Below are 23,761 nucleotides of genomic sequence, written 5' to 3'. Positions count from 1 at the left end.
CCTAGGTTTGAATGGCCCTACCATTTCCCAGCTGTGTGTCCTTGGGCAAGTTACTGAACTGCTCCGTGCCTCGCTTGCCTCATCTGTAAAATGGGACCGATGATTGTTCAAGCCTCATAACACTGATTGGAGACAAAATGGATGTGAGTAAGGGGCTTAGGGGCTTCCCACGTCAGACCTTCTCCCTGTCATCTGCCTGCTGCCTCCAGTTCTACCAGGAACTGCAGGCCAAGGTCTCGAGCCCCCTCCCGCGTGCTCCCTGGTAGTAAATGTAACCATAGATCATAAAACAGCCATTAATGCTGGCGGCCTCCCATCGCTGGGCGGGGCTGAGGAAGTGGTTCGGAGAAGAAGGCAGGTGTCCCCAGAATTACTCCCCGTGGCTTCTTCTCAGCCTTGGGGGACCCTGACAAGTATGAGCCTCCAGGGACATTGGAGGAGCCAGAGGCCTCTCAGAATCAGAGAAGGCGTCTTGCTTAGAGGCTGTCCGCCCTGGGCTGGGCCTTGTGTCACCAGACTTTTTGCCTCTGTTTGAATTTCCCTCTGGGCCCGCCTTGGGCACTTTCGAGTCCTGTTGTATTTCGACTCAGACATCCCTTCCTTTTTGGGGCTTCCCTGGTGGCTCAGAGGGTAAAGAATCCATCTGCAAGACGAGTTCAGTCCCTGGGTCGGGAAGATTCCCCTGGAGAAGGGAATGGCAACCCATTCCAGTATTCTTGCCTGGAGAATCCCATGGACAGGGGAGGCTGGCGGGCTCTACAGTCCATGGGGCTGCAAAGAGTTGGACACGACTTAGCGACTAACATACACACACATCCCTTCATTTGTCCCACGCCGCCTCTGCAGCCTGAGTTTGGTGCCCAAAGCCCTGGCCCCTTGTCCAGCCGCTCCATGGCGCACAGGCTGTACCGCAGCCGCCCCCCTGCCCCCCGACCGGCTGCGGGAAGCTCCTCAGCCTGCTGGGGGTCACCCTCCTGGGGGCTGGGAGCAAAGCAGAGAAAACAGCAGCCCTGGAGGCAGGCAGCTAGCCTCGCCGACCTTTACTCCATCCTTGTTTCCTGGAATTAGAATTCCAGGTGTCTTATCAGAATGACTCAGGAGTCCCTGAGTGGCCCCTGGGCCATCAGCCATCCCCGCTCCAGTCCGTTCTCTGTGTGATGGTGGAGTGATCCACGGGTGCCATGCCCTCTTGGAGGCTCCCTGTTGCCCATGGGGTAGCGACCACCTGCCTGGGCACAGCGCTGCAGGCTGGTCACCTCCCACGGGACACCTCTACCTGGCCACGTGGAACTGCCAGCCGTCCCCCATGTCTCTACCTGACCACCTCTCAGGGCTCTCACCTGAGCTCCTCATCCGCAGCTCCAGGAAGTCTTTTCCGACCCCCTTCCTGCTTGGGTCCCCTAGGCTTCTGAGACACCCTTGAGAGGTCCCATATGTCACCCTGTGAGGCTGCAATCTGGGACAAGCCCGGCCTGTGTTGGGGGATCAGGGTCTCCTGTCGCTGAGACCCAGGTGGTGGTAGGTAAAGACTGCAGAGCCCTGGTGGGAAAGAGGTGTGAGTTACCCAGCAACTGTGGCCAAGGAGAACAGGGGGCTGGAGGAAGCCGCCCCCCACGTCCCCGGCTGTCATGGCCCCCCCTCAGGGCTTGGCCGATGGATGCCTTCCCTGACTGGAGAAATGGTTTGGGATGTCTGGCTGTTGGCGGGTATCTGGCTTTTCTGGACCATGCCCTCTCCTGCCCCCATATGTGGCCAACCTGCACCTGGGGTGCCCAGGTCTGCAGCTGTAGCCGTGTATTTGGGACTAGTGTGACCGTCATAGAGCGGACCTGAGCCCGGCTCCCCTCTCATGCCCATCTCTCCTCTCTCCCCAGGATGTTCGACGAGCGAATATTCACAGGTATGTGTGGGGACCATCCAGTTCGTTCTAAAGCCTCCAAGCTGATGCCCCTGAGTGCCTGAGCTGCCATCACACTGGACCCTGGGGTGGGAAGGGAGCCTGGGGGTGGCTTCCGCATGCTGGGGCAGACATGGGGGTCCCCCAGCTCCCAGGTGCAGACAGACTGTCAGGACACCCAGCCCCAGATGTTGCCAAATGCTAACATGTGAGAGGTACTCGCCTCAGCTGTCAGCATTTTTAACTTTAGTTTATTTTAGTTTTCCATAGTCCCTCAAGTGGGTTCTGTTCTTTTCCCTGAAATCCAGCTAGTGAGCTCCGGGGTCTGGATGCAAACCCACGTGCCCAAGGCTTGAGCAGTGGGCGGGCTGCCTCTCACGAAGAAGAGGTGGGCTCTACTGGGTAGAGCAATGGGAGCTTCCATCTTGGGGTGCAGTGTGTCTGGGTCCCTACCTCCCCCCAGCTTCGTGACCTTGGGCAGGGTCATATGGGCCTCAGTTTCCACATCCGAGAAATGGTAAGGGCTCCGTCCTCTGGGTTGGTGCTCTGGGTTCCTGGGATAACTAAATGTAGAGGGTGGTCCCGTGGTACAGCCCTGGGGAGACTCGGCCCCTTTCCCAAGGGCTGCCTGAGCCCCAGTAGCACGTGTGTGGTCGGGGTGGCCGTTTCCGGCTTCTCCTTCCTGCCCCGTCCTCTGAGATCCTCACCATCATTACTCCTCGTCCCAGGAGGGGCCTCTCCCCCTGGACCCCTTCCCGGCTCGGCTGGATACGGAGACCAGAGGGAGGGGCGGAAGCCAGGCCACGTGTGAGGGGAGCCCCCCAGCAACTGCCCCCGGGCGTCCCCCAGGCTGAGAAGGCTGGAGAGCCTCCTCCCTGACCGCCCTGCCCTTCCCTGCCTCTCCCCACCAGGGAACAAGTTTACCAAAGACCCCACGAAGCTGGAGCCGGCCAGCCCGCCAGAGGACGCCTCTACGGAGGTGGCCCGTGCTGCCGTCCTGGATCTGGCTGGGACCGCCCGGTAAGGCCATCCACTATCCCCACCCAAGCTCTGCGGGGAGGAGCAGGGACAGGCTGGCTCCCTCCACCTGGACACCCCACATGGGGCCATCCCACACAGACACCGCGTGCCCCGCCCCACTGCGGGCCTGGGAGAATTTAAAGGGGCCCAGAAAGAGCACAGAGACTCCGCTGATTTTCTTCCACCCAGAGGACTCTCATCACCCTTCGGGATCTAAGAAACCTTCCCTGCCACCCAGACTAGACTGGTGTCTGCCCTGCCTGACCACAAGGCCCTGCACTCCGCTCATGGCCTGCTCACCCTTCACCAATGTCTCCACGGAGGCCCTGGGCTCCTGGGCTCCAGGGATGGGCCATCTGTCCTGGAGTCCCCACATCCGGTCTGCTTCTACCCTGACGGTGCTCTGTGAATGAACCAAATCATCCAACCCAGGGCCCTCCCCAGCTTCAGTTCCCCCCTCCCCAGAGTCCCCAACCCCCACCAGGCTGGGGATCCCTACAGCTCTCAATCCCCCCAGCAAGCCCTGATCAAACACCCACCCCGTGCTAAGCTGTGGGGCTCCTAGACTGGCCAGACCCAGGCCTCAGGAGCTCCCAGCTGGTGGGCAAGGTGGGCGCTTAGAAGGTCACCCCAGGAGAGGGAGCAGGGCCTTGGCCGGGGCAGCCAGGAGACTGTTGTCCTGGGCAGTGGGACCCTGGGAGTCTTGCTGGGGTGGGAGCCGGTGCAGTCCAAGGTGTGTTCTGGATTGACAGCCGTCGAGGCCCCGTGACTGCTTGAAGGGCGAGAACGGGAGCTGATGCTATGTCGTTTCTCGACTTCCTTCCCACAGGTCAGACAAGAGCGGTCTCTCCGAAGACTGCGGGCCAGGTGAGGAGCTGGAACCCACTGCGTGTGTCCGGGGCGGTGGGTGCCTTGGACGGGAAGCAGGCTCAGACCATGAGCCCGGTTCAGTTCAGTTCAGTCGCTCAGTCGTGTCCGACTCTTTGTGACCCCACAGACTGCAGCACGCCAGGCCTCCCTGTCCATCACCAACTCCCAGAGTTTACTCAAACTCATGTCCATCAAGTCGGTGATGCCATCCAACCATCTCATCCTCTGTCGTCCCCTTTTCCTCCCACCTGCAGTCTTTCCCGGAGGACTAAGGAATTTCCTCTGCTCACCACTGTCCCTCCTTCCCAGCTGCAGAGCAGGCTGGGGGCCGCAGAGGCGCACGTGGGATGTGGTGGCTTTGTGTAGGATTCTACCACCGCCTCCTCATCCTTGGCGATTCCGGTCTCAGTGGTCAGGTCTATACGTCGCATCTGTCTATAGATCAGACACCAGAGCTGATTTGACTTTCTCTGGCGCTACTAATGAGTCCCAGACAGGGGAGTATTCAGGAGTGACCTGGCTCGCTGGGCCAAGTTCACGCCCGCACCTGACCGGATCCCTTGTCTTCCCCTCGTTTTGCAGGAACCTCTGGGGAGCTGAGTGGGCTCAGACCCATCAAAATCGAACCAGAGGATCCGGATATCATTCAGGTCACTGTCCCAGGTAAGGGCTGATCCTGCCGCCCCTACTTGAACGTTCAGAGATGGAGCAGCTCCCAAAACGGGGGCCCTGGAACTGCCGCAACGAACACGTCCCCTCCCGGACTGACCCACTCTGTCTCCCGAGCACCTGCCCCGGCCAAGAAGGTGTCTCCAGGCCTCTGTTTCTCGGTCTGGTCTGCCCGTGAAAGGGTGCAGCGTTCTGGGTGCTTTCTGCAGCCACCTCTGCCCTCTGGGCTGGGAGTCAGGTCTCGGCTCCGACCTTCCTTAAGGTTCCCACAGCCATCACCTCTCTGGCCTGGATTCCCTGGGATTTGCAAGGCAGAGTGGGGAGAAGCAAAGGTCATTGGAGGGACTTCCCTGGCGGTCCAGTGGTTACGACTCCACACTGCCAGTGCAGGGGGCACAGGTTCAATCCCTGGTCAGGAAACTAAGGTCCCATATGCCGCACAGCCAAAAAGTAAATAAAATAAAATGCAGAGAATTTAAAAAAATAAATAAATAAAAAAGAGAAGTTCATTAGAATAAGAAGATCTGAGTTTGACTCTAGACCTGGATCCCTCTGAGCCTCAGTTTCCCCGTCTGTGAAGTGGGGCATGGCCTTGGCCTCTGGAGGCTCAGTATGGGGTAAACCCAGGGCCCCTGCTGACCCCTAGCACAGCTACCCTCCCAGAGTCCAAGGGGAGGCTTCCTGAAGGGTCCTGCTCTCTGGGCATGCAGGGCTGGGGGTCCCTGGGGACCATGGCAGGGTGGGACAGACAGAAGATGCTGTCATCATTTGGAGTTTTGCCTCCAGACCCTTCCCCAGCCTCTGAGGAAATGACAGACTCAATGCCTGGACATCTGCCCTCAGAAGATTCTGGTTACGGGATGGAGATGCTGACTGGTAAGAGATGGGCTGGGCTCCCCTGGTGGATCAGACAGTAAAGAATCTTCCTGCAGTGCAGGAGATCCAGGTTCGATCCCTGGATGGGGAAAATCCCCTGGAGAAGGGAATGGCAACCTACTCCGGTACTCTTGCCTGGGAAATCCCATGGACAGAGGAGCCTGCCGGGCTATGGTCCATGAGGTCACAAAGAGTCGTATACGACTGAGCAACTAACAGTAACAGTAAAGAGATGGGCTGGAACCCACCTCCCTGGGAATTTTCTGGGTATTGACTGCCCCCCTCAGCAGAAACGCAGTAAGTGCTTGACTCCCCCAACCAGCCTAGGTTCCTTTCTGAAAACTTGAAATAGGCTCTGAGTTATGTTCAATTTGGTTACTATGTCTTTGGTTACTATGTCTTTCCCAGGAGCTCCCATGTGGATAAATTTGTTCATTTATTCAGTAGCTATTTATCGAGCACCCACTGTGTACCAGGTTCCATGCAAAGGGCTGGGGACAGCAGTGAACCCAACAGACCACAAAGTCCCTGCCCTTGTGGGCTGACATGCCAGTGCAGGAAGACAGTAAGCAAATCATTAAGAAAAGTAGGGAAGTTCCCTGGTGGTCTAGTGTTTAGGGGGCTTCCCTGGTGGCTCAGAGAGTAAAGGGTCTGCCTGCAGTGCGGGAGACCCTGGTTCGATCCCTGGGTCAGGAAGATCCCCTGGAGGCGGGAATGGCAACCCACTCCCTTGCCTGGAGAATTCCATGGATAAAGGAACCTGTTGGGCTGCAGGCCATGGGGTCGCGAAAAGTCAGACACGACTGAGCACGCACCCTCACCCACTCTGACCATGGGAGCTAAGAATCGATGTTAGAGGGCTGAAGAGAAAGACGGACACTTGTGATCATTTAGACAAGAGGGATGATTAGGCAGGTGGAGATTAGCAGGGGGAGGGTGGAGTTCTCCGTGTTTTGTTTTTTGAAAATGTTCAAAACCACAAAAAGTTGAGAATAATTTAATGAATCTCATACGCTCAGCTCCAACCATTATCAACAGATGTTATTATAGGTAATAAGAAATAAGAATTTGAACTTCCTTAGTGGTCCAGTGGCTAAAACTGCACACTTCCAATTGCATGGACTGCGGGTTCAATCCCTGGTCAGGGAACTAAGATCCCGTGTGCCATGCAGTATAGCCAAAATTTTTTTAATTAAAGAAGAAGAATTATACATAGTTAACATTTTTGAAAAGTAAATAATTAGACAAACAGTAAATTATACAAGGTTTGCAGATATGCTGGAAAATTATGTTAGTCCTTAAATGATTTGAGTTTGGAAAACTCTATAATAAGGGCTGCAGGGCCAGGGCAGGAAACTTTAGGAAGAGGGCTGGAGTTTGTTACCCTTGCTGTGTTGTCTAGTGTGGGTTTGATGAGGGGATGGGGAGGGGTGGGGTGGAGGGTAGAGTTACTCAAGGACACCATGCAAAAGCATAGTAGTTGTATTTCAATGAACAGAGCACAAAAAAGCTCATCATGTTCAGCGTGAGACGCGAGTGCAGAAAGATATGGACAGTATAGCGTTTTTCCAAATTTGAATTGTAAAAATAGTATCACTAATGTTTTATTAATATTTTAAAAAATCATGTGCAAATATGACAGCATGCTCACATATATTCATTCCGGCTGGTTGGGTCCATGAGGGTTGGTTACCATGTTCTGTATGCCTTGCTGCACTTTTTAATTTTCCCCTACCAAAAATAAACAAATGACTAGGAAAATACATAAGAAGGCTTCCTACAGGCCCAGATGGGCGGTGACAGAATCAAGGCAGAGCGTCTCTGCTGCTTCCATCTTCCCTGTCGGGGAGAACGGTCTGGAAACAGGAAAGAGTGACCTGGATCTGGGAATCCAGTGCAGTAAGGAGGTATCGGGGGTCTCCAGGTCTGCTGTGGGTGAATGAGTCTCCAGGTAATACCTGAGATCCGCTGTCTATAGGATGTGAGAAGTCACAGCAGACAAAGATGAGCTGACAACAGACTTGGAGATGAGGTTTTGTCCAAAGCGAAAACAGGTGGACTGTGCCTTAGTCCCAGGCACAGTTCTGGGACAGATGTCTACATGGGCGACTGTGAGCCCTCAGAAACGCCCCCGTGTGGGGTCATCCACAGGAGTGGGTCGACTCATTATACCATCAACATTTCAAACTGACCCCGGGCTGGCTGGAGAAGCTCCTTATGACTTTTATAAACAAAAGGGTTTCGACTCTAAACACAGTTTTAAGTAATGTTTTCAGTTTAAATGAAAGGTAGTTGGGGACTTCCCTGGCAGTTCAGTAGTTAAGACTCCCCTCTCCCAATGCAAGGGACACGGGGTGTGATCCCTGATTGGGGAACTAAGATCCCACATGCTACTTAGCACTGCCAAAAAAAAAAAAAGTTATTTGAATCTCAAGTAAGAAAAGGGGGCTCCAGGGGGATCCCAGCCTCCACGAGGGGAAGATTTCCCCGTGTCCTGGAGGGCTCGGTCCTTCCTTGAACATGTATGGGTGAGACCTTAGGCGGCAAGATTATGCAGATTGCAGATCCCTGGGGAGGAATGGTCCATCCATCCAAGAATGATGTACCCCGTGGCCTTGACAGGCTGGAACACTGCGCTGAAACGCACAGGAGAAAGTCATAACCCCAGGATGTGTGTTGTGGGTTGCGTTCACTGGGGACCGGTCTCTCAGATGGAGCCTAATGCGTGACATGTTTATTAGGGGCCTGCCCTTGGAATCAGCACCTGGGTATGGCTGGGGACAGAAGCAGGGGAGAGGGACAAGGGAGAAGAGAGGAAGCGGGGAGCTGTGTGTGTGGAGCTGGGAGCTGGGGTGGTGATCCGCCTGGTCACCCTCCATCACTGTTTCCAGGAATTGATGTCAGCCCTCGGAGCTGCTCGTCTAGGCAGTCAGGTGGGCCCATCATCCACTGCCCACAACGTACCTGTTTCCCTAATGAAAGTTTAGTCCTAAAGCTCTGGCCATTTTTAAATCAGGGGCTGAGCAGAGATGAAACCTTCCAGAACCTTCTGGGTTGAGCCCCAAGGCTCCGGCTTGTCTGGTGATCCGAAAAGCAGGCTCCTTTTCTCCTGCATCAGAGGGTGGGGCCTTGACCACATCATGGGAGCTCTCCCTGTCATGGGAGTCCCTGCATCCCTTCTCACCGAGCATCCTTCCCACCAGCTGGCAGAGAGCAGACCCGGGATCCTCCTGCTCCACCCCTCCTCCTCGGCCCGGTCTTGTGGGCTGGAAAGGGGCCATCCAGGGGTTGGCCCCGCTTGGGAAAGCCCCTGGCAACACAGGGCAGGCTTCCCAAGCCACAGTTTCCTTCTGGTGGCTTCAAGTGTTGAAAATCCCCGTGCCTTCCTCCAGTGCTGGCATGAAAGAGTCGCGGCTGACGGAGGTCCCACCCCCGGCACCCCACTCCTGCTGTCTGCACTTGCATCTCATCTGCCTGCCAACATCTGTCATCTCTTGTTTGCAGCCACCCTCCCCCCACACACGGCTCCCCTATTCCTGCCTATGTCCCTCTTCTTCCTGGCCGCTTGGATCCAACCCACGTATTCCCCTCCTCGGCCCCCCAAGGCCAATCTCCCCCCTCCCCCTTATGGCCTGAGCCCTCACCTCCCGTGTTGTTCCCTGGGCCATGTCTTTGCTGCCTGTTGGACCCGCGTCTGGGGACAAGGTTGAGTCCTTGCCAGGGTCAAGTCACCTTGTCAGAGGCCCCGGAACCTTACGACCTTAGATAGCTTCACATCCCCATCCCCTTATCTGTCCCCATTTTTAAGATTTTTTTTTTATACAGACCATTTTAAAACCTTTATTGAACTTGTTATTGCTACTGTTTTATGTTTTGGATTTTTGGCCATGAGCTGTGTGGGCTCCCTGACCAGGGATCAAACCCACAACCCCTGCATTGGAAGGCAAAGTCTTAACCACTGGACCACCAGGGAAGTCCTGTGACTCTTGTTTTTCTTTATGGCGTCGCTGCCATCTGACCTCATGTGTTATGTCTGATGTTGCGGCAGGAGGACAGGCGTTGTCTTGTTGCTGCGTTTCCCCAGTTCCTAGAGCAGAGCCTGGCAGGCAGTGGAAGGAAGGATGGGGTGGCATGGGACTGGTCTCCAGGCCACACATCCCAAAGGCGTCTGGTCTCAATAGCTCACGTGGCAGCGAGGGTGGGTGCTCGTACAAAACTGGGGTCCCTGATGCCGTCTGGGGGTCACCATGCCATGCTCCGGACTCTGGGCCTGCACTCCCCGCCTGTCCGACCTGACTTGGGAGGTGCGGGAGATGATGCATGCGGCTGCATGGTTCCCTCTTCTCTTTCAGACAAAGGCCCCAGCGAGGACCCTCGGCCCGAGGAAAGGCCAGTGGAGGGTGAGGCACTGTCCACTTTCCGCTTTTCACTCCCTCCCTACCCAGCCCTCCTCCCCTCCCCTCCCCTCCCCTGCCCGACTTCTCCCTTTTGTCTCTTCCAGACACTGGGTTTGGGGGTGGGTGTCCTGTAGGCTACTTGAATTGGGAGGAGGTTTATAGACCTGTTTTCTAGAACTAGGAGGTACGTGGTCAGAGGTAGGAGCAGCTGTTCCTGGTAAGAGAAATTGTAAGACTTTCTTACTTTGTTTTATATACACCCTACTTCTTTCCAAAACGCTTTTAAGGCTGAGGTCTGAGCCTCGTCTTCCTGAGCAAGTCGAACTGAGGCCTGAAAGCACAAAATTGGCTTTGGGTCCAGTAGACATGTTCAATCTCAGGAACATGGCTCATTCCCAGCCTGCAAAGAGTGGGAGTAGGACAGGCAGGGAGGTCAAGGTGAGGATGGGGCTGTTTCTGCCCCTGGAATGGAATGAGTGGGTGTCAGAGGAGAGGAGTGTCTTTCCCAGTCCCAAAAGTGGGGAGCGTGACTAAAGTTTTAACAGATATCTACTGCCACCTGGTGGCAGCATACTCAATTTGCAGGCTTAGTGCACACACACTGGTTAAGGCGCTGTGCTTGACGAGGCTTCCCAGGTGGCGCGGTGGTAAAGAATCCACCCGCCAATGTAGGAGATGCGACAGATGCAGGTTCAACCCCTGGGTCAGGAAGATCCCCTGGAAAGGAAATGGCAACCCACTTCAGTGTTCTTGACCTGGAACATCCCATGGACAGAGGAACCTGGTGGGCTACCGTCCAGGGGGTTACAAAGAGTCGGACATGACAGAGCACGCATGCATACATACATAAGTCACTGTGCTGGTCTAGAGTGACGTTCACATAGAAAGTCCCATGGTCATCCTTAGGCTTCAGAACCTTACACTCAGGCCTGGTGATGCCCTAGACCCGATTTCACGAGCTGATATTTGAGCCTGGGAATTGTGGACCTGTCTGCAGAGAGGCCACTTCTGCGGTTATGGGTTATCTGCCATCAAGGTCTCAGCACAGGGTATCCTTGGTACCAGCAGAGATGGGACATGAGCTGAGAAGCAGGGTCCTGCTGCCGCTGGGGAAGCTCATGAAACTGCCCTTTGCCTTCCAGATAGTCACGGCGACGTGATCCGGCCTTTACGGAAGCAGGTGGAGCTGCTTTTCAACACGCGATACGGTGAGCGAGGAGCCGGGCAGGGTTGGGGATGTCTGGGTCTCCCTCCAGCTGCCCTGTTATCAGAGGGACTGACCCCCCCATCTCAGCTGCTTCTTGAACAGGGAGGGGCCGGGGGGGCTGGGGCACTGCAGGGGCTGCTGCCCAGCCCCCTCCTCAGCTCCAGACATCCCGCCTGGGGAGACTGAGGCACTGCTGGAGAACCCCACCCTCTGAAACACAGCACCGCCGTCTCCTCCATCAACACACTCACACTCACGGTCTGCCTTAGCCTCAGCTTGGAGAGGCCGCTGTGTCAGCAGTAACTGCCCCTCTGTCCCCCACAGACACCCTCATTCAGGGTCCTCAGGAGGATGCACGCATGACAAGATCTTTCCTACTAGAAAGGCAGGGGAGAAGCCTACTCTTCATTCAGCCCCTGTGGTTGGCCAGGCGCTGGCAAGGTGCTTCACACACCTTCTCCCATCCCGTCTCATAAAATCCATGCGTCCTAATGCCCATTTTACAGATGAGGAAAATTGAGGCCTGGGGAAGTGCCATGGCTTGTGTGAGGCCCCGTGACTAGTGGATGGTGGTGCCTGGCCTGGGCCTCAGATCTCTCCAGTTCCCGAGGCCTGGTGTTGGACCGCACAGGGGGTTGGGGTTGTTTATGGTGGCAGAGGGACCTTCCAGAGGGCCTTTTTGGCAGCATGGGGATGAGTGGACTTGGGTGGAGCTGATGCCAAGTTTCACCTGCTGTCAGTGGTTTCTCCTGCACTGCCAGGGCATGAGGGCATGGACTGAGTGTAAGATTGGGGGTCCCACTGACTTGGATTCATGTCCCCGGGAGCTGAGGGACCCTGGGACCTGAGACAAGTCACATCCCCTCTGGGCTCTGGGTCACTTACCCACAAGACTGAGGCTGACGGTACTTAACGTCTCAGGAGGGTCAGGAAGGTTCAGCTAAGAGCTAAGTTTGAAAAGGGCTCCGGCCCCCCATGCAGACATGGGAAGTGGGAATCGAGGCTCGTGGCCCCTAGATCTGGATGGCCCTACAGCAGCCGTGTCTCTGCAGCCAAGGCCATTGGCATCTCGGAGCCTGTCAAGGTGCCCTACTCCAAGTTCCTGATGTACCCAGAGGAGCTGTTTGTGGTGGGGCTGCCTGAAGGCATCTCCCTCCGCAGGCCCAACTGCTTTGGGATCGCCAAGCTCCGGAAGATCCTGGAAGCCAGCAACAGCATCCAGTTTGTCATCAAGAGGTAAGGCCCGGCAGGGTCCACGGGAGCTGCTCCAGGCTTGCCCAGCACCAAGGAGAAGTGCCAAGTAGCTATTTTCCTGTTTAGATTGGGGAAGGCGCTTTTTTTTTTTTTTTTTTTTTGCATGATAGGATGCTAGATGAAGTTTCATCTCAACTGAGCAGGTGCAAGTTTGCCCAGCTTCAGCTGAGGCCTGAAGGACTGAAAGCAACCAGATTGACGCCCTCTCAGTCCCCAGGAGAGCTTGGCTGGATGTAAAACAGGAATATGCCTACTGGCTTGATCTCCTGGACCATTCTGAGCATCCTCTGGAGGTTGGAGGCATCCAGATTGACAATGCCCCATTTTCCCTGGATTGGAAAATTGGGTGTTGGCATTTCAGGTTTCTTCTCTTTGCTCAAGCATCTAGTTTTCGTCAGCGAGGACCCAAGGAGCTCCATTGTATCCAACCTGTGTGCCCAACTGAGATATAAACTCCCCCTGGAGGAGATGGAGGCAGCTATTGAATTTTTAAAAGATGAGGGAGGACCTGGGGGTGACCTGTTTCACGCTTCTCTGTGTCACTGGGATGTCTTGTAAATTTAGGTTTGGTTTGGTTGAAAGTAACAAGAAAGAGGAGACACTTAAAGATTTGCTCTGCCCGGGGGGAGTAGATGGCCCCAAAATTGGGAGACTCAGGGTGTCCTTCACGCCTAGAGTGGCAGGCCAGCATTGGGGTACAGTGCAGGGAGCTCTCTTGTGGAGCCTGGCTTGCACCAGGTTAAGCAGGGAGGGTGGTACTCCAGGTACAGATAGTGGATACGTGGTTCTTTCCTTCCACAAATGCATCTTGAGTGCCCACCCATGTGCCAGCAGTGATGCATCAGTGAATACCACTGAATCCTGCTGTTGAGTTGGCTGATCTCATCAAATAAAACCCCAATATAATATCAGGTAGAGATAAATGCTGTAACACAGGTTAAAAGGGCAGAGAGGGGCAGGAGGAACCTGTCGATGGACGGGACATCAGAGCAGAGACCTAATGAAGCAGCCCTTGCAGATATCTGGTAGAAAAGCACTGAAGCAGTGGGAATGACAGGTGCAAAGGCCCTGAGGCAGGGACACACTTGTGCATGTCAAGTCTAGCAAGGTCCCGGTGTGTGACTGGTGTGGATTGAGCAAGGGAAGAGTGTGAGTGGCGAGGTACAAGAGGTAGCAAGGGCTGGATTGTACAGAGTCTTGGGCCGGCGTAAAGGGTTTGGATTTTATTTCAAATGTAATGAGATCTCACTGGATGGTTTTGAGATGGGTGGGACCAGTGAGGAGACTGTACCTGGCCCTGAAGACACAGTGGCATCTTGGACTCAGTAAAGGTGCTATGGTGAGAAGTCATCAGGTTCAGGCTGTGTTTTGAAGATGGAGCTGGTAGAATTTGCCAATGTATACGATGCGGGTGTGAGAGGAAGAGGGGCCTGAATGATTCAAGGTTGGGGACTGAGCAGCTAGGATGGTGGTGATGCCACTTTTCAAGGTGCCGATGATGAGGTTGGAGGTCAAAGTCAAGAGCTGAGGGACTTTCCGTATAGTCCGATGGTTGAGACTCCACATGCTGGGGTCCAGCCTTAGCAGGATCCAGGGGTACCCTCAGGATGAACGGTGTCGACGAGAAAAAGAGAGAGAGAGACCAGGCTGGGGGGGTGTAGTAGAGTCTGGCAAATCTTTATTTTTTACTGTAGCTTTTATATTCTAAGTTAGTACATTTTTAAGGGGAAGATAGTTTAACATTACATCAGCTTGTCCTTCAGGAAACCAGGGTGTTTCCTGTAACTTCTTTGTGAGTGTCTTATACATTATCTTCTGGCCTCGGGGCCTATTGACATTTTATGACCTAGGTGAATGCAAAGCTGTTTTCCTGTAATCTATTCTTTAATGAACACAAAGGTCAGTCCTTTTGCAGAAGTTATTAGTTAAATTTATCTAAAAGGTTTACAACACAAAGACTCTGCAGCTCTGGTGAGGCAGCCCCTGTTTAGCATTGCTGGTTAAAATGAACAATTCTAACCACTTTTAAAAATAATATTTTTGTGTTCTCTAATAGGGCTTCCTCACCCCCCGAAGGGCTCTGTGCCTATTAGGGCCTTTAGTGAGATCAGGCTCTTTATGCTGTTCATGATTAAGGTGTTGTGAGCAGTCATGTACATTAGTATGCATTTGCCAAGCAGGCTAGAATGCCAGCAAAGGGGTCTAAGTTGAAACACTCCTTTCATCCTGGGTAATCTTATAGGATACCGCCGTCCGGGGGACATGTTGATTAAAGTTCTAAGTTGATTCTGCTTGGCGAGAGATTGGGGAAGGCCTTCTCCCTGTGTCACAGAAATCAGGGAGTAGTCTAATATAGCAAGCATCAGAAAGACAGAGATCATCTTTAAGGTGAGCGCCGGGGCAGCTTTTCGAAATTCCTGAAGTCCTGATCTGCCTTGCTTGTCAGGTCTTCTCCTCACGACCTTGTCATGGGTGGGATCTCGTGTGCTGGCTCCCGGCATCCACACTTCCGATGCAGGGGGCACTGGTTTGATCACTGGTCTGGGAACTAAGAGCCCACATGCCCCACAGCACGGCCAAAACATTAAAAAAAAAAAATGTAGGAGTTGGGTCTGACTTGTGTTACATCTGAGGTGTGGGAGACCCTTGCAGAGAGGGATGGCAGGTAGATTACGGGGCTCAGACACAAGGGAGAGTTCGGGGGGCAGACAGAACGTGGGAAGCTGTCAGCATCCAGGAGGAACGTAACACGTGGGGGCCGCTTGCCTCGTCCATCCCCTCAAACTGAGAACCGGAAGCACTTGGGTGGAGTCCGGCTCCTTCTGTTCCTCCCCTTGACCTTGGGCAGGTTGCTCAGGGTGTCAGGTGGGGCACCCTGTACCGTTTATAGGGTGGCCGTGAAAGTCAAGGCTTAGCAAAGGGCTCGTCACCCTCAGTCAAGATGGTTTGGGGTTTTTTGGCTTTTTTTTTAGTATCAGGTTTATTGAAGTTTAATTTTACCCTTTTTAAATGTACAGCTCTTTGATTTTTGACAAGCTCATACAGTCACATGACTACCCTCAAAATACAGAACAGGACTTCCCTGGTGGCGCAGTGGTTAAGGCTCCGTGCTGCCCACACAGAGGGCACAGGTTCGAGCCCTGGTTGGGAAACTAAGATCCCACATGGTCTGTGGCATAACCGAAAGATTTATAAAATAAATAAAAATTTTTAAAAAGATACAGAAACTTCCCTTGTGCCCCTTTGCTGGCTACCCCAGCTCCGGGCAACCACTGATGAGTTATCTGTCATTTTGCCGTTTCCAGAATGTCATATAAATGGCATCATGCACTGTGCATCTCACTGGTACTGACTTCTTTCACTCAGCTTTTGAGACTCATCCATGTGGTTGTCAGTATCAGCAGTTCATTTCTTAAATATATATATATATATACACCAAATTTTCAAATGAATTTAAGTAATCCCAGTTTCCTGAATGCCAAGTGAAAAAAATGATTCAAGTAGAAAAGAGTGATTAACTTTGTCCAGTGGAACCGTTGGGATGTTAGGGTTAAGGACTAGTTGGGGTGATTTTTTTTTTTTTTTTTTTTAGTTGGGGTGATTTTAAGAGATAATTGGAAGAGAGAGATTGAGCACTTGAATATATTTATTTTGGTATTCCTCCTTTTAAAAAGTTAGCTAAAAATACTATTGGGAATATTAGTGCAAAAAAAAAAAGCCACTTCTTACTGATCTTACTTTTAAAAAGGATACGTTTTAGATGGAGATGTAAATGTTCTGAAATTAGCTTCCCCAATGGCGCTCATAATAGAGAACCCTCCTGCCAGTGCAGGAAGCATAGGAGACATGGGTTTAATACCCTAGGTCAGGAAGATTCCCTGGAGAAGGAAATGGCAACCCACTCCAGTATACTTGCCTGGAATATACTGTGAACAGAGGAACCTGCTGAGCTACAGTCCATGGGGTCACAGAGAGTCAGATGTGACTGAAGCGACTTAGCATGCATGCAAGCATAGCTGCATAAACAACTTTGTTGAATATACTAAAACGTGAACATTCCTGGGGGTCCACTGGTTAAGACTCTGAACTTCCAATTCAGGGGGCATGGGTTCAATTCCTGGTCGGAAAACTAAGATCTCACTCCCGGCTGGATCCTCAGAGCCCAGCACAGCTGCCAGATCTCACACCCCCAGATCTGTCGGCAGGACCCTGCCTGGGGGACAGGGACCCCAGACCGGACTGTCCAGAATCAAGAGGCCCCATTATACAGATGTGCAGACTGAGGCCCAGAGGGCAGAGCTGGGGAGGCCTCGAGGGACCTTAGTGATAGCCCCTCTTGTGTTTTGCAGGCCTGAGCTGCTCACGGAAGGAGTCAAAGAGCCCCTCGCGGACAGCCAAGGTACCCTGCCCAGGGTCATGGGCTGGGCTTGGGAAGGGTCCCAGGCGTCTGCCACCACCCCTCCTCCTGCTTCCTCCTTCCTGGTTCCATCCCCCCTGGCATCCCCCACCACCCTCCCCACCAAGTTTGTCCCCACCAGATGCCACCTCTGTCCTGGGTCCCAGGAGCTACCCGCTCACCCTGGCTTCTCTCCCCTCCCCCAACGCCCCCAGAGAGGGATTCCGGGGACCCTCTTGTGGACGAGAGCCTGAAGAGACAGGGCTTTCAAGGTAAGGTTGCAGCTCAGGATGGGGTCCCCTGTCCCAGCACCATGACCTTGACTTGACCTTTGGAGGGCCAGGCTGGGGGTGGGAGGGGTTGGCTGCCAACCTCAGGGCCCCCCAAGGGGGGTGGTCTGAGCCAGGTGGGCGGGCAGCCAGGCAGGGCTATAGTATATCAGCTCTAGGGAGACTCTCCGCCAGGCGTCTAGGGGTTCAGGGGACGGTGGGGTACGGGCTGAAGGAGCCGCTCGCTGTCAGTCGGGGGAGGCAGCTGACCTTCCCGCTTCGTGTTAGGCAGCCGGCCATGCCGTTCGTGCTTTGAAATCAGAGGAGAGGAGTTGCCGAGGGCAAGGAGGATTCTCCTCAAAGGGAGGACTGTGGCCGGGCCGAGGAGGGGTGGACAGAGGTGGGTGGAGGATGGGGCAAAGCTTGGGCTCAGGGCTGAAGAGGGGACCCTGGGTGAGAAACAGTGGGCAGAGGAGGCTCCGTCCCATCCCTCCCGACGGTGGGGGCTGGTAGGACTACTCTGCCTTTTGGTTAAGATCGAGTCAGTGGGTTGCCCAGGTGGCGCAGCGGTCAAGACTCCACCTGTCAATGCAGTGGACACAGGTTCCATCTCTGGTCGGGAAGATCCCCTAGAGGAGGAAACGGCAACCCACTCCAGTTTTGTTGCCTGGGAGATCCCATGGACAGAGGAGCCTGGTGGGCTACGCACAGTCCATAGGGTCACAAAGAGTTGAACACGATGAGCATGCTTGTGTGCGTGTGTGTGTGCACGCGCGCGCGTGTGTGTGTATGTGTGTGTGTGTGTGTGTGTAGCATCAGTGGGGGCTGCTGTGACTCAGAGCAGCTGTCCATGTGCATGTCACAGCAGCTCTGGAGAGTGGCTACAAGTCCCCCAGGGTGGGTGTTCCCCAGGTGGGCCCTGGGTGGTCCCTGTGACTCTCAGGAGAAAGTGGGGTCAGCCAGATCAGAGACAAGAAGGGCCAGCCCCTGGGGGTGGCGGAGCCTGAGGACCTGGGCCCCAAATCCCAGAGGGGCACCTGCTTACCACCGAGCCTCTCACTCCTCCCCAGGCCAGAATTTTCTACCCGGGGAGGGGCGGGGGGGGAGTCGAGTCTCTCACCTTACCCCATGGCTGTTCATCCTTAGCCCTTTTAGCAAACTGGGTCCAATTGCCCAGAGACCCATCCCCTCCCTCCAGCCTCCCCCCACCTCTCTTTGCCCACAAGTCAGCATCAGGCTCTAATCTCCCCAACATCCGGGGGCCTCATGGCGGGTGTGGACACATGATGCTTCTTAGCAGATACCCTCCGGGTGAGTGAGCAAGTGACCGTGGGAACAGGCAGGCTGGCTCCCTGCCTCCACGGGGTCATGGTCAGTGACCTCAGGTCCCTGCTTAGCCTCCTGCCCCTCTTCAGACCCTGACCGAGGCCGCACTCCACTCACCGTGATGCAGGAAACTGCTTCCCTTCGTGGGGTCTCTCCCCTCCAGGTCTGGCTCATCGGTGTGGTTTTCAAATGTCAACAATTAACTTAATTTCCGACTCATCGCTGTTGTCGCAACAGTGTGCGTCCTTCCGGAGCAAACACACGTCCCCGTCAAGATGTTAGTGCTGGAGTTCTCCGAGGGGCCCCCTCCAAGGAGCTGATAATTGCCCAAGAAGGAGTTCCCCATAATTAGAAAATCATATTCTGTAAAAGTCATCAAGTGCCTTTTCATTTAACAGCCCAAATCCGTAATTGTTTTTCACTTGGCAGAAAATTATGACGCCAGACTCTCGCGGATCGACATTGCCAACACGCTGAGGGAGCAAGTTCAGGATCTGTTCAATAAGAAATATGGTGAGCCCCAGGGTGCCCTGGCCAGAAAGGAAGAGAGGTGGGGCCGTAGTCTCCTCCGGGAAGACCACTCAATCCGCATGCAAACATTTCTTGAACACTGGGACTTCCCTGGTGATCCAGTGGTTAAGGCTCCACACTTGCAATGCAGGGGCTACAGGTTCAATCCCTGGTTAGGGAACTAAGACCGCACATGCCACGAATGTGGCAAAAAACATTACTACTACTACAAACCACTGGATTGTTTAAGATGGTAAATGTTATGATATGTGAATTATGTCTCAGTAACACCGAACAGACAAGCTGACAATGGCACGAACCAGGGGGGACATGAAGACTCAGCAGTTCTATACTTGCTGAATGTGGGGCTCTGAGTTTCCTAGGAGCCAGAGCAAAAAGGGAAATGAGACCAGTTATACCATTCTGACGCGAAGAGCTGACTCACTTGCAAAGACCCTGATGCTGGGAAAGATTGAGGGCAGGAGGAGAAGGGGACGACAGAGGATGAGATGGTTGGATGGCATCACTGACTCAATGGACATGGGTTTGGGTGGACTCCGGGAGTTGGTGATGGACAGGGAGGCCTGGCGTGCTGCGTTTCATTGGGTCGCAAAGAGTCAGACACAACTGAGCGACTATAACTGGAACTGGATACCATTCCCAGTGTCCATGAGATAAAAATTAGTTTATTGCCCAGAAAAAGTTCAGCTGTTTCTGCTTGTCCAAGACGTGGGAGATTTCTGCAGGCTTGTCTTCATAAGCGGGCTATCTGGGACACTTAGGGGTGTCTAGCCCTTGGTCCACAGGATCCTCCCATGGTACACCCCACCTAGTCAGGGAGCCATGGATGTTCTTGTCAGCCTGACAGCAGACAGCAGCTCAGAGTGGGTCAGCAGTGGCCTCAGGACAGCCCCCAGGCTGTAGGACAAAGTACAGGGCCTGGGATGGACCTGCCACTGCCCTCTGCAGAAGGTGGGCAGCGGGAGTGAGGCTGAGCCCCAGAAAGAGGGCCCTGAGGTCTGAGCCGCACCCTAGCTGGCTTCCCTGCTCCCACTTGTGATCTGCCTTCTCAGGCCAGGCCGGTCCAGAGCCAGGGTGAGTCGGAACCTTACAGAGGAAGGAGGATCAGGCATTGTAGGGAAGGACCACATGTGCCCACAAGGTACCATCTGCAAGTTGGCTTTCAGATTCTCAAGCTGTGAGGCTGACACGTTAGGAGCGGTCTTCTCCCCAGCAACCATAGCCACATATCCCGTGCCTGCTCCTCGGCCTGGCTTGGGCACAGACCCACACCCCAGCCCCCTAAGGCCCCCCACTTCCCGGTCCCCTACTGATTGTGCCTGTCTGTAGCACTACACGACACCCCCCATTCCCAGATGTGCAGGGGTGTATCACACTCGTATGGAGAGCACCCCTGGCTGCTGACAACACACCAGCCCTGCCTGTGGCTCCCGACCACTTCTGCGTCCCTCTCGTCTGCAGGGGAGGCCTTGGGCATCAAGTACCCGGTCCAGGTGCCCTACAAGCGGATCAAGAGTAACCCCGGCTCAGTCATCATCGAGGGGCTGCCCCCGGGGATCCCATTCCGAAAGCCTTGCACCTTTGGCTCCCAGAACCTGGAGAGGATCCTCGCGGTGGCTGATAAGATCAAGTTCACCGTCACCAGGTACTCAGGGAACGGGGGAAGAGAGAGGAGGCAAGGGCCGGGCGGGGCCTCGAGTTGTGGACCCTTGGCCTGGCCTTCGGGTCATCCTGGCCTTCCAGCTGGACAAGGCGGCTTTCCCAGCACCACCTGGATCCTGGGGGTTGGAGGAGGGGGGCCTGCAGGCCAGCTGGGGTGCAGAGAGCCTCAAAGAGATGAGACTAGGTCCCCCGCACCCCCCGTACACCATAGCAGGGACAGCCTTCATGGGCCCCGTCTCCCTGCCTCGGTGGCTGCTCGCTGCATTCCCGTTCCCCTGGGAGAGAGGCCTTGCCCCGTGTCAGAGGGGAGGATACCGAGACAGTGATACGCATGGCGCTGCGGAGCCGGCAGGGTGGTGCCAGTGGGAGACCCTGCTCCACCTGGTGCCCAGAGGCCCTGCCAGTCGTCCCAGGGTCCCAGCGTCCCAGGGTCCCAGCGTCCCAGCATCCCAGCGTCCCAAGATCCCAGGGTCCCAGGATCCCGGCATCCTGGGGTTCCAGGGTCCCAGAGACCCAGGGTCCCAGGATACCAAAGTCCCAGAGTCCCAGGATCCCAGCGTCCCAGGGTCCCGTGCACACGGAGCCCCAGGCATCCTGTTAAATGCAGTTTCTGGGGAATTCCCTGGCCGTCCGAGGATTAGGACTCGGTGCTCTCACTGCCCTGGTCCCGGGTTTGATCCCAGGTCAGGGAACTAAGATCCCACAGTCCATACCATGCAGCCCACCACCGCACCCCCCAAACTGCAGACACTGGTTTAGCTGGTCTGGGGTGGGCCCCACACATTCCTCACAAGCTCCCAGACCCTCCCCTGACACTCCCGACTCTGTTTCTTTTTCAGGCCTTTCCAAGGACTCATCCCGAAGCCTGGTAAGAGGCGCTGGCTATGGGAGGGCCACTTGGCGTGGGGGCAGGCGCAGGCCATGGCGCTAGGGGCAGAGGCCAGAGCGGAGCTCACTGTGGGGCCCAGCTTCTGGGGCCCCAGAGCTGGAGCCCCGCCGTGTCTGCCCTGGGAACTGGCCCCAGGCTGGGGGAAGCGGGGAGGAAGGTCAAGTTAGAATCTGGACCCGGTTCCTTTGTCACAGAAAGGGATGGTGGCGGGGCACAGGTGACTTTTAAGCTTCACCCAGCGGGGATTCAGGAGGGAAGGGCCCGGCTGGGTCAGTGACCCCCAACTTCCCGCATGAGGGGCCTTGCTGAGCAGGTTGATGGCAGGTGGGTTCCTAACTTCAGAGGAAGGGGTGTCTGCGTGGGAACCCACGAGCCTGGTGGTGAGATGTGGGTAAGCATTTACCCACTTTGTAAAACGCCTCTCCTGGCCCTTTTCAAGGCATCCACTCCCATCCACCCTCCCCCAGGCTATGTCCTGGCTCTCCCAAGCCCTGAATGAGCAGAGGCTGTCCCCGTGGGGGGGACACGACCACCCGATCAGCACTGAGGGATGGCCCAGGCCTCCGAGGAGGTGGGTGCCTGTGCTGGGCCCAGAGCCTTGCTTCTTCTCCTCCCCTCCGACCCAGAGCCGCTGGCAGCCCCGGGCCCTTGGGGAGGCTGTCCTGGAGACATGAAGAGCCTGCAGTACTGGAATCTGAGGGCTTCCCTGGTGGCTCAGTGGTAAAGAATCCACCTGCGATGCAGGAGACATGGGTTCGATTGCTGGGTCGGGAAGATCCCCTGGAAAAGGGACTGGCTACCCACTCCCCGGTATTCTTGCTTGGAGAATTCCACAGACAGAGGAACCTGGTGGTTTACGGTCCATGGGGTCGCAAGAGTCAGACACAACTTAGCGACTAAACAGCAGGAATTCGATGTCATGGCCCCGGCCACATCACTCACCACCCATCTCTGTGCACCCTGACCCTCCTGCCTGGATCTGTTCCCTGAGCCCTGGCCTGGCTTGGTGGGCTTCTGGGGAGGGGTTGACCTGGAAGGATCAGACTCACCAAGGGGTACAGTGATGTGGCAGCTGCTGTCGGCTGCAGGGACCCCCAGGAGGAGAAGCAGAGGGAAGGGGTGGTGGGAGAGGATTTCAGGAGAGGAAGGCTCTGACGGGGCCTCGGGAGAGCCAGGAGGAGAGGGAAGGAGAAGCAGGTGGTCAGATGGGTGAGCAACAGGAATCCAAGGCCCAAGGGGTTTTTCTAGAACTCTCAGAGGTGCAATCAGATGATGTCAGTAAGGTAGAGACGGTGGCCCTGGCGGAAACCTTGCCAAGAGGTTTCTGGGCATCAGACCCAGTGCGGACCACTTCACCTGGGTCCGTTTTACACGTGTTTCTGGAGTTCCTTCCTCCCATTGCCAGGCAGTGTGCTGGGTACCAAGGTTACAGCGATGGACACACACAGGAGGCATCTCGTTTACTCCTTAGAGCTGGGGGTTCGGGACGAGAGCCCGACTTTCAGGGGAAAACTGAGACTCACATCTCAGCGATGTGCCTGCGTCACACGGCCAGCAGGTGGCCTGGCCGGCCTCTGGGCCCGTGATCTGGAGCAGGTCGCCCCCGTGGGGAGGTGGGGCCCGCGGCTGCCGGGGGCTGCAGGACAGAACACGGAAAGGAGGGCCCAGGTGCTCGTGAGGACATCACAGGCCTGTGGGTCCCCTTCTCATCGCATTCCCGGGCCCATTCCTGCCCTATGACAGGCCACCCGGCTGGCTGTGGACCTGCCTGGCTCCAGGATCGCGGCCGGCGGCCTGTGGTCCACTCGCCTGCCCCAAAGCAGGGTCCCCGCGACCCCGTAGCACTTGTACCACTGAATCAGCTTCAAGCCGCTGCCCACCCCGACTTCCGTTTCTGCCCAGTAGGTGTCCGTGCTGGGCAGTGTCCGTCCTGCTCCTACGAGCGGCCGTCATGGGAGCGGGCAGGCCTCCGTCTGCTGGAGAAACACTGCGAGGCGGCCCATTGGCCTCCCCTCTGCATGGCCTGTGCTCCCCAGGCCTTCCTACCCAGGCCCCGTGGAGGCTGAAAATACAGCAGCTCCAGAAGCATGCATGTATTTTTATGAGTTTGAAAACAAAACAAGAAAACGTCATTTCTGACCCCTGATGTGTGCTGGGCTATGAGTTCAGCGCTTGGCCCTGTTACCTTTTTCTCTCCCTTGCCCGCCACCACCCCCCCGCCTTTTTCTTTTTTTTTTTTTTGGATTGTGCAGGGCCTTCACTGCTGCGCGTGGGCTCTCTCTAGTTGCAGCAAGCTGGAGCTTTGTGGTGCGCAGGCTTCTCATCGCAGTGGCTTCTCTTGTGGAGCACAGCCTCTAGGGCTCGTGGGCTTCAGGAGTTGCAGCATGCAGGCTCAGTAGTTGAGGCACACGGGCTTGGTTGCTCCATGGCGTGTGGAGTTTTCCCCGACCAGGGATCAAACCCGTGTCCCCCGTGCTGGCAGGCGGGTTTTTATCCAC

The 23,761-nt window shown here is 55.3% G+C and overlaps 1 protein-coding gene across 6 annotated transcripts in view; it reads left to right on the top strand.

The window, feature by feature from the left end:
• GTF2IRD1 (GTF2I repeat domain containing 1) overlaps window positions 1-23,761 on the top strand; it is a 116,036-nt gene that overhangs the window by 61,099 nt on the left and 31,176 nt on the right. For 4 of the 6 annotated variants that reach the window (XM_061153392.1, XM_061153391.1, XM_061153395.1 and 1 more), the window contains exons 10-22: window positions 1,875-1,900; window positions 2,809-2,917; window positions 3,747-3,784; window positions 4,370-4,450; window positions 5,243-5,332; window positions 9,685-9,732; window positions 10,872-10,937; window positions 11,989-12,172; window positions 16,540-16,589; window positions 16,802-16,858; window positions 18,611-18,694; window positions 20,174-20,357; window positions 21,214-21,242. In XM_061153392.1, coding sequence (XP_061009375.1) covers window positions 1,875-1,900; window positions 2,809-2,917; window positions 3,747-3,784; window positions 4,370-4,450; window positions 5,243-5,332; window positions 9,685-9,732; window positions 10,872-10,937; window positions 11,989-12,172; window positions 16,540-16,589; window positions 16,802-16,858; window positions 18,611-18,694; window positions 20,174-20,357; window positions 21,214-21,242 — 1,046 coding nt within the window. Of the gene's footprint in view, window positions 1-1,874; window positions 1,901-2,808; window positions 2,918-3,746; window positions 3,785-4,369; window positions 4,451-5,242; window positions 5,333-9,684; window positions 9,733-10,871; window positions 10,938-11,988; window positions 12,173-16,539; window positions 16,590-16,728; window positions 16,859-18,610; window positions 18,695-20,173; window positions 20,358-21,213; window positions 21,243-23,761 lie in introns of all 6 variants that reach the window. The other 2 variants (XM_061153393.1, XM_061153394.1) reach the window with 2 other exon arrangements.

This window comes from Dama dama, chromosome 10 (assembly GCF_033118175.1).
Source record: "Dama dama isolate Ldn47 chromosome 10, ASM3311817v1, whole genome shotgun sequence".
Taxonomy (NCBI): Eukaryota; Metazoa; Chordata; class Mammalia; order Artiodactyla; family Cervidae; genus Dama; species Dama dama.
The sequence above is the reverse complement of the archived record's forward strand: the minus strand, read 5'-3'. Positions and strand labels throughout refer to the sequence as shown.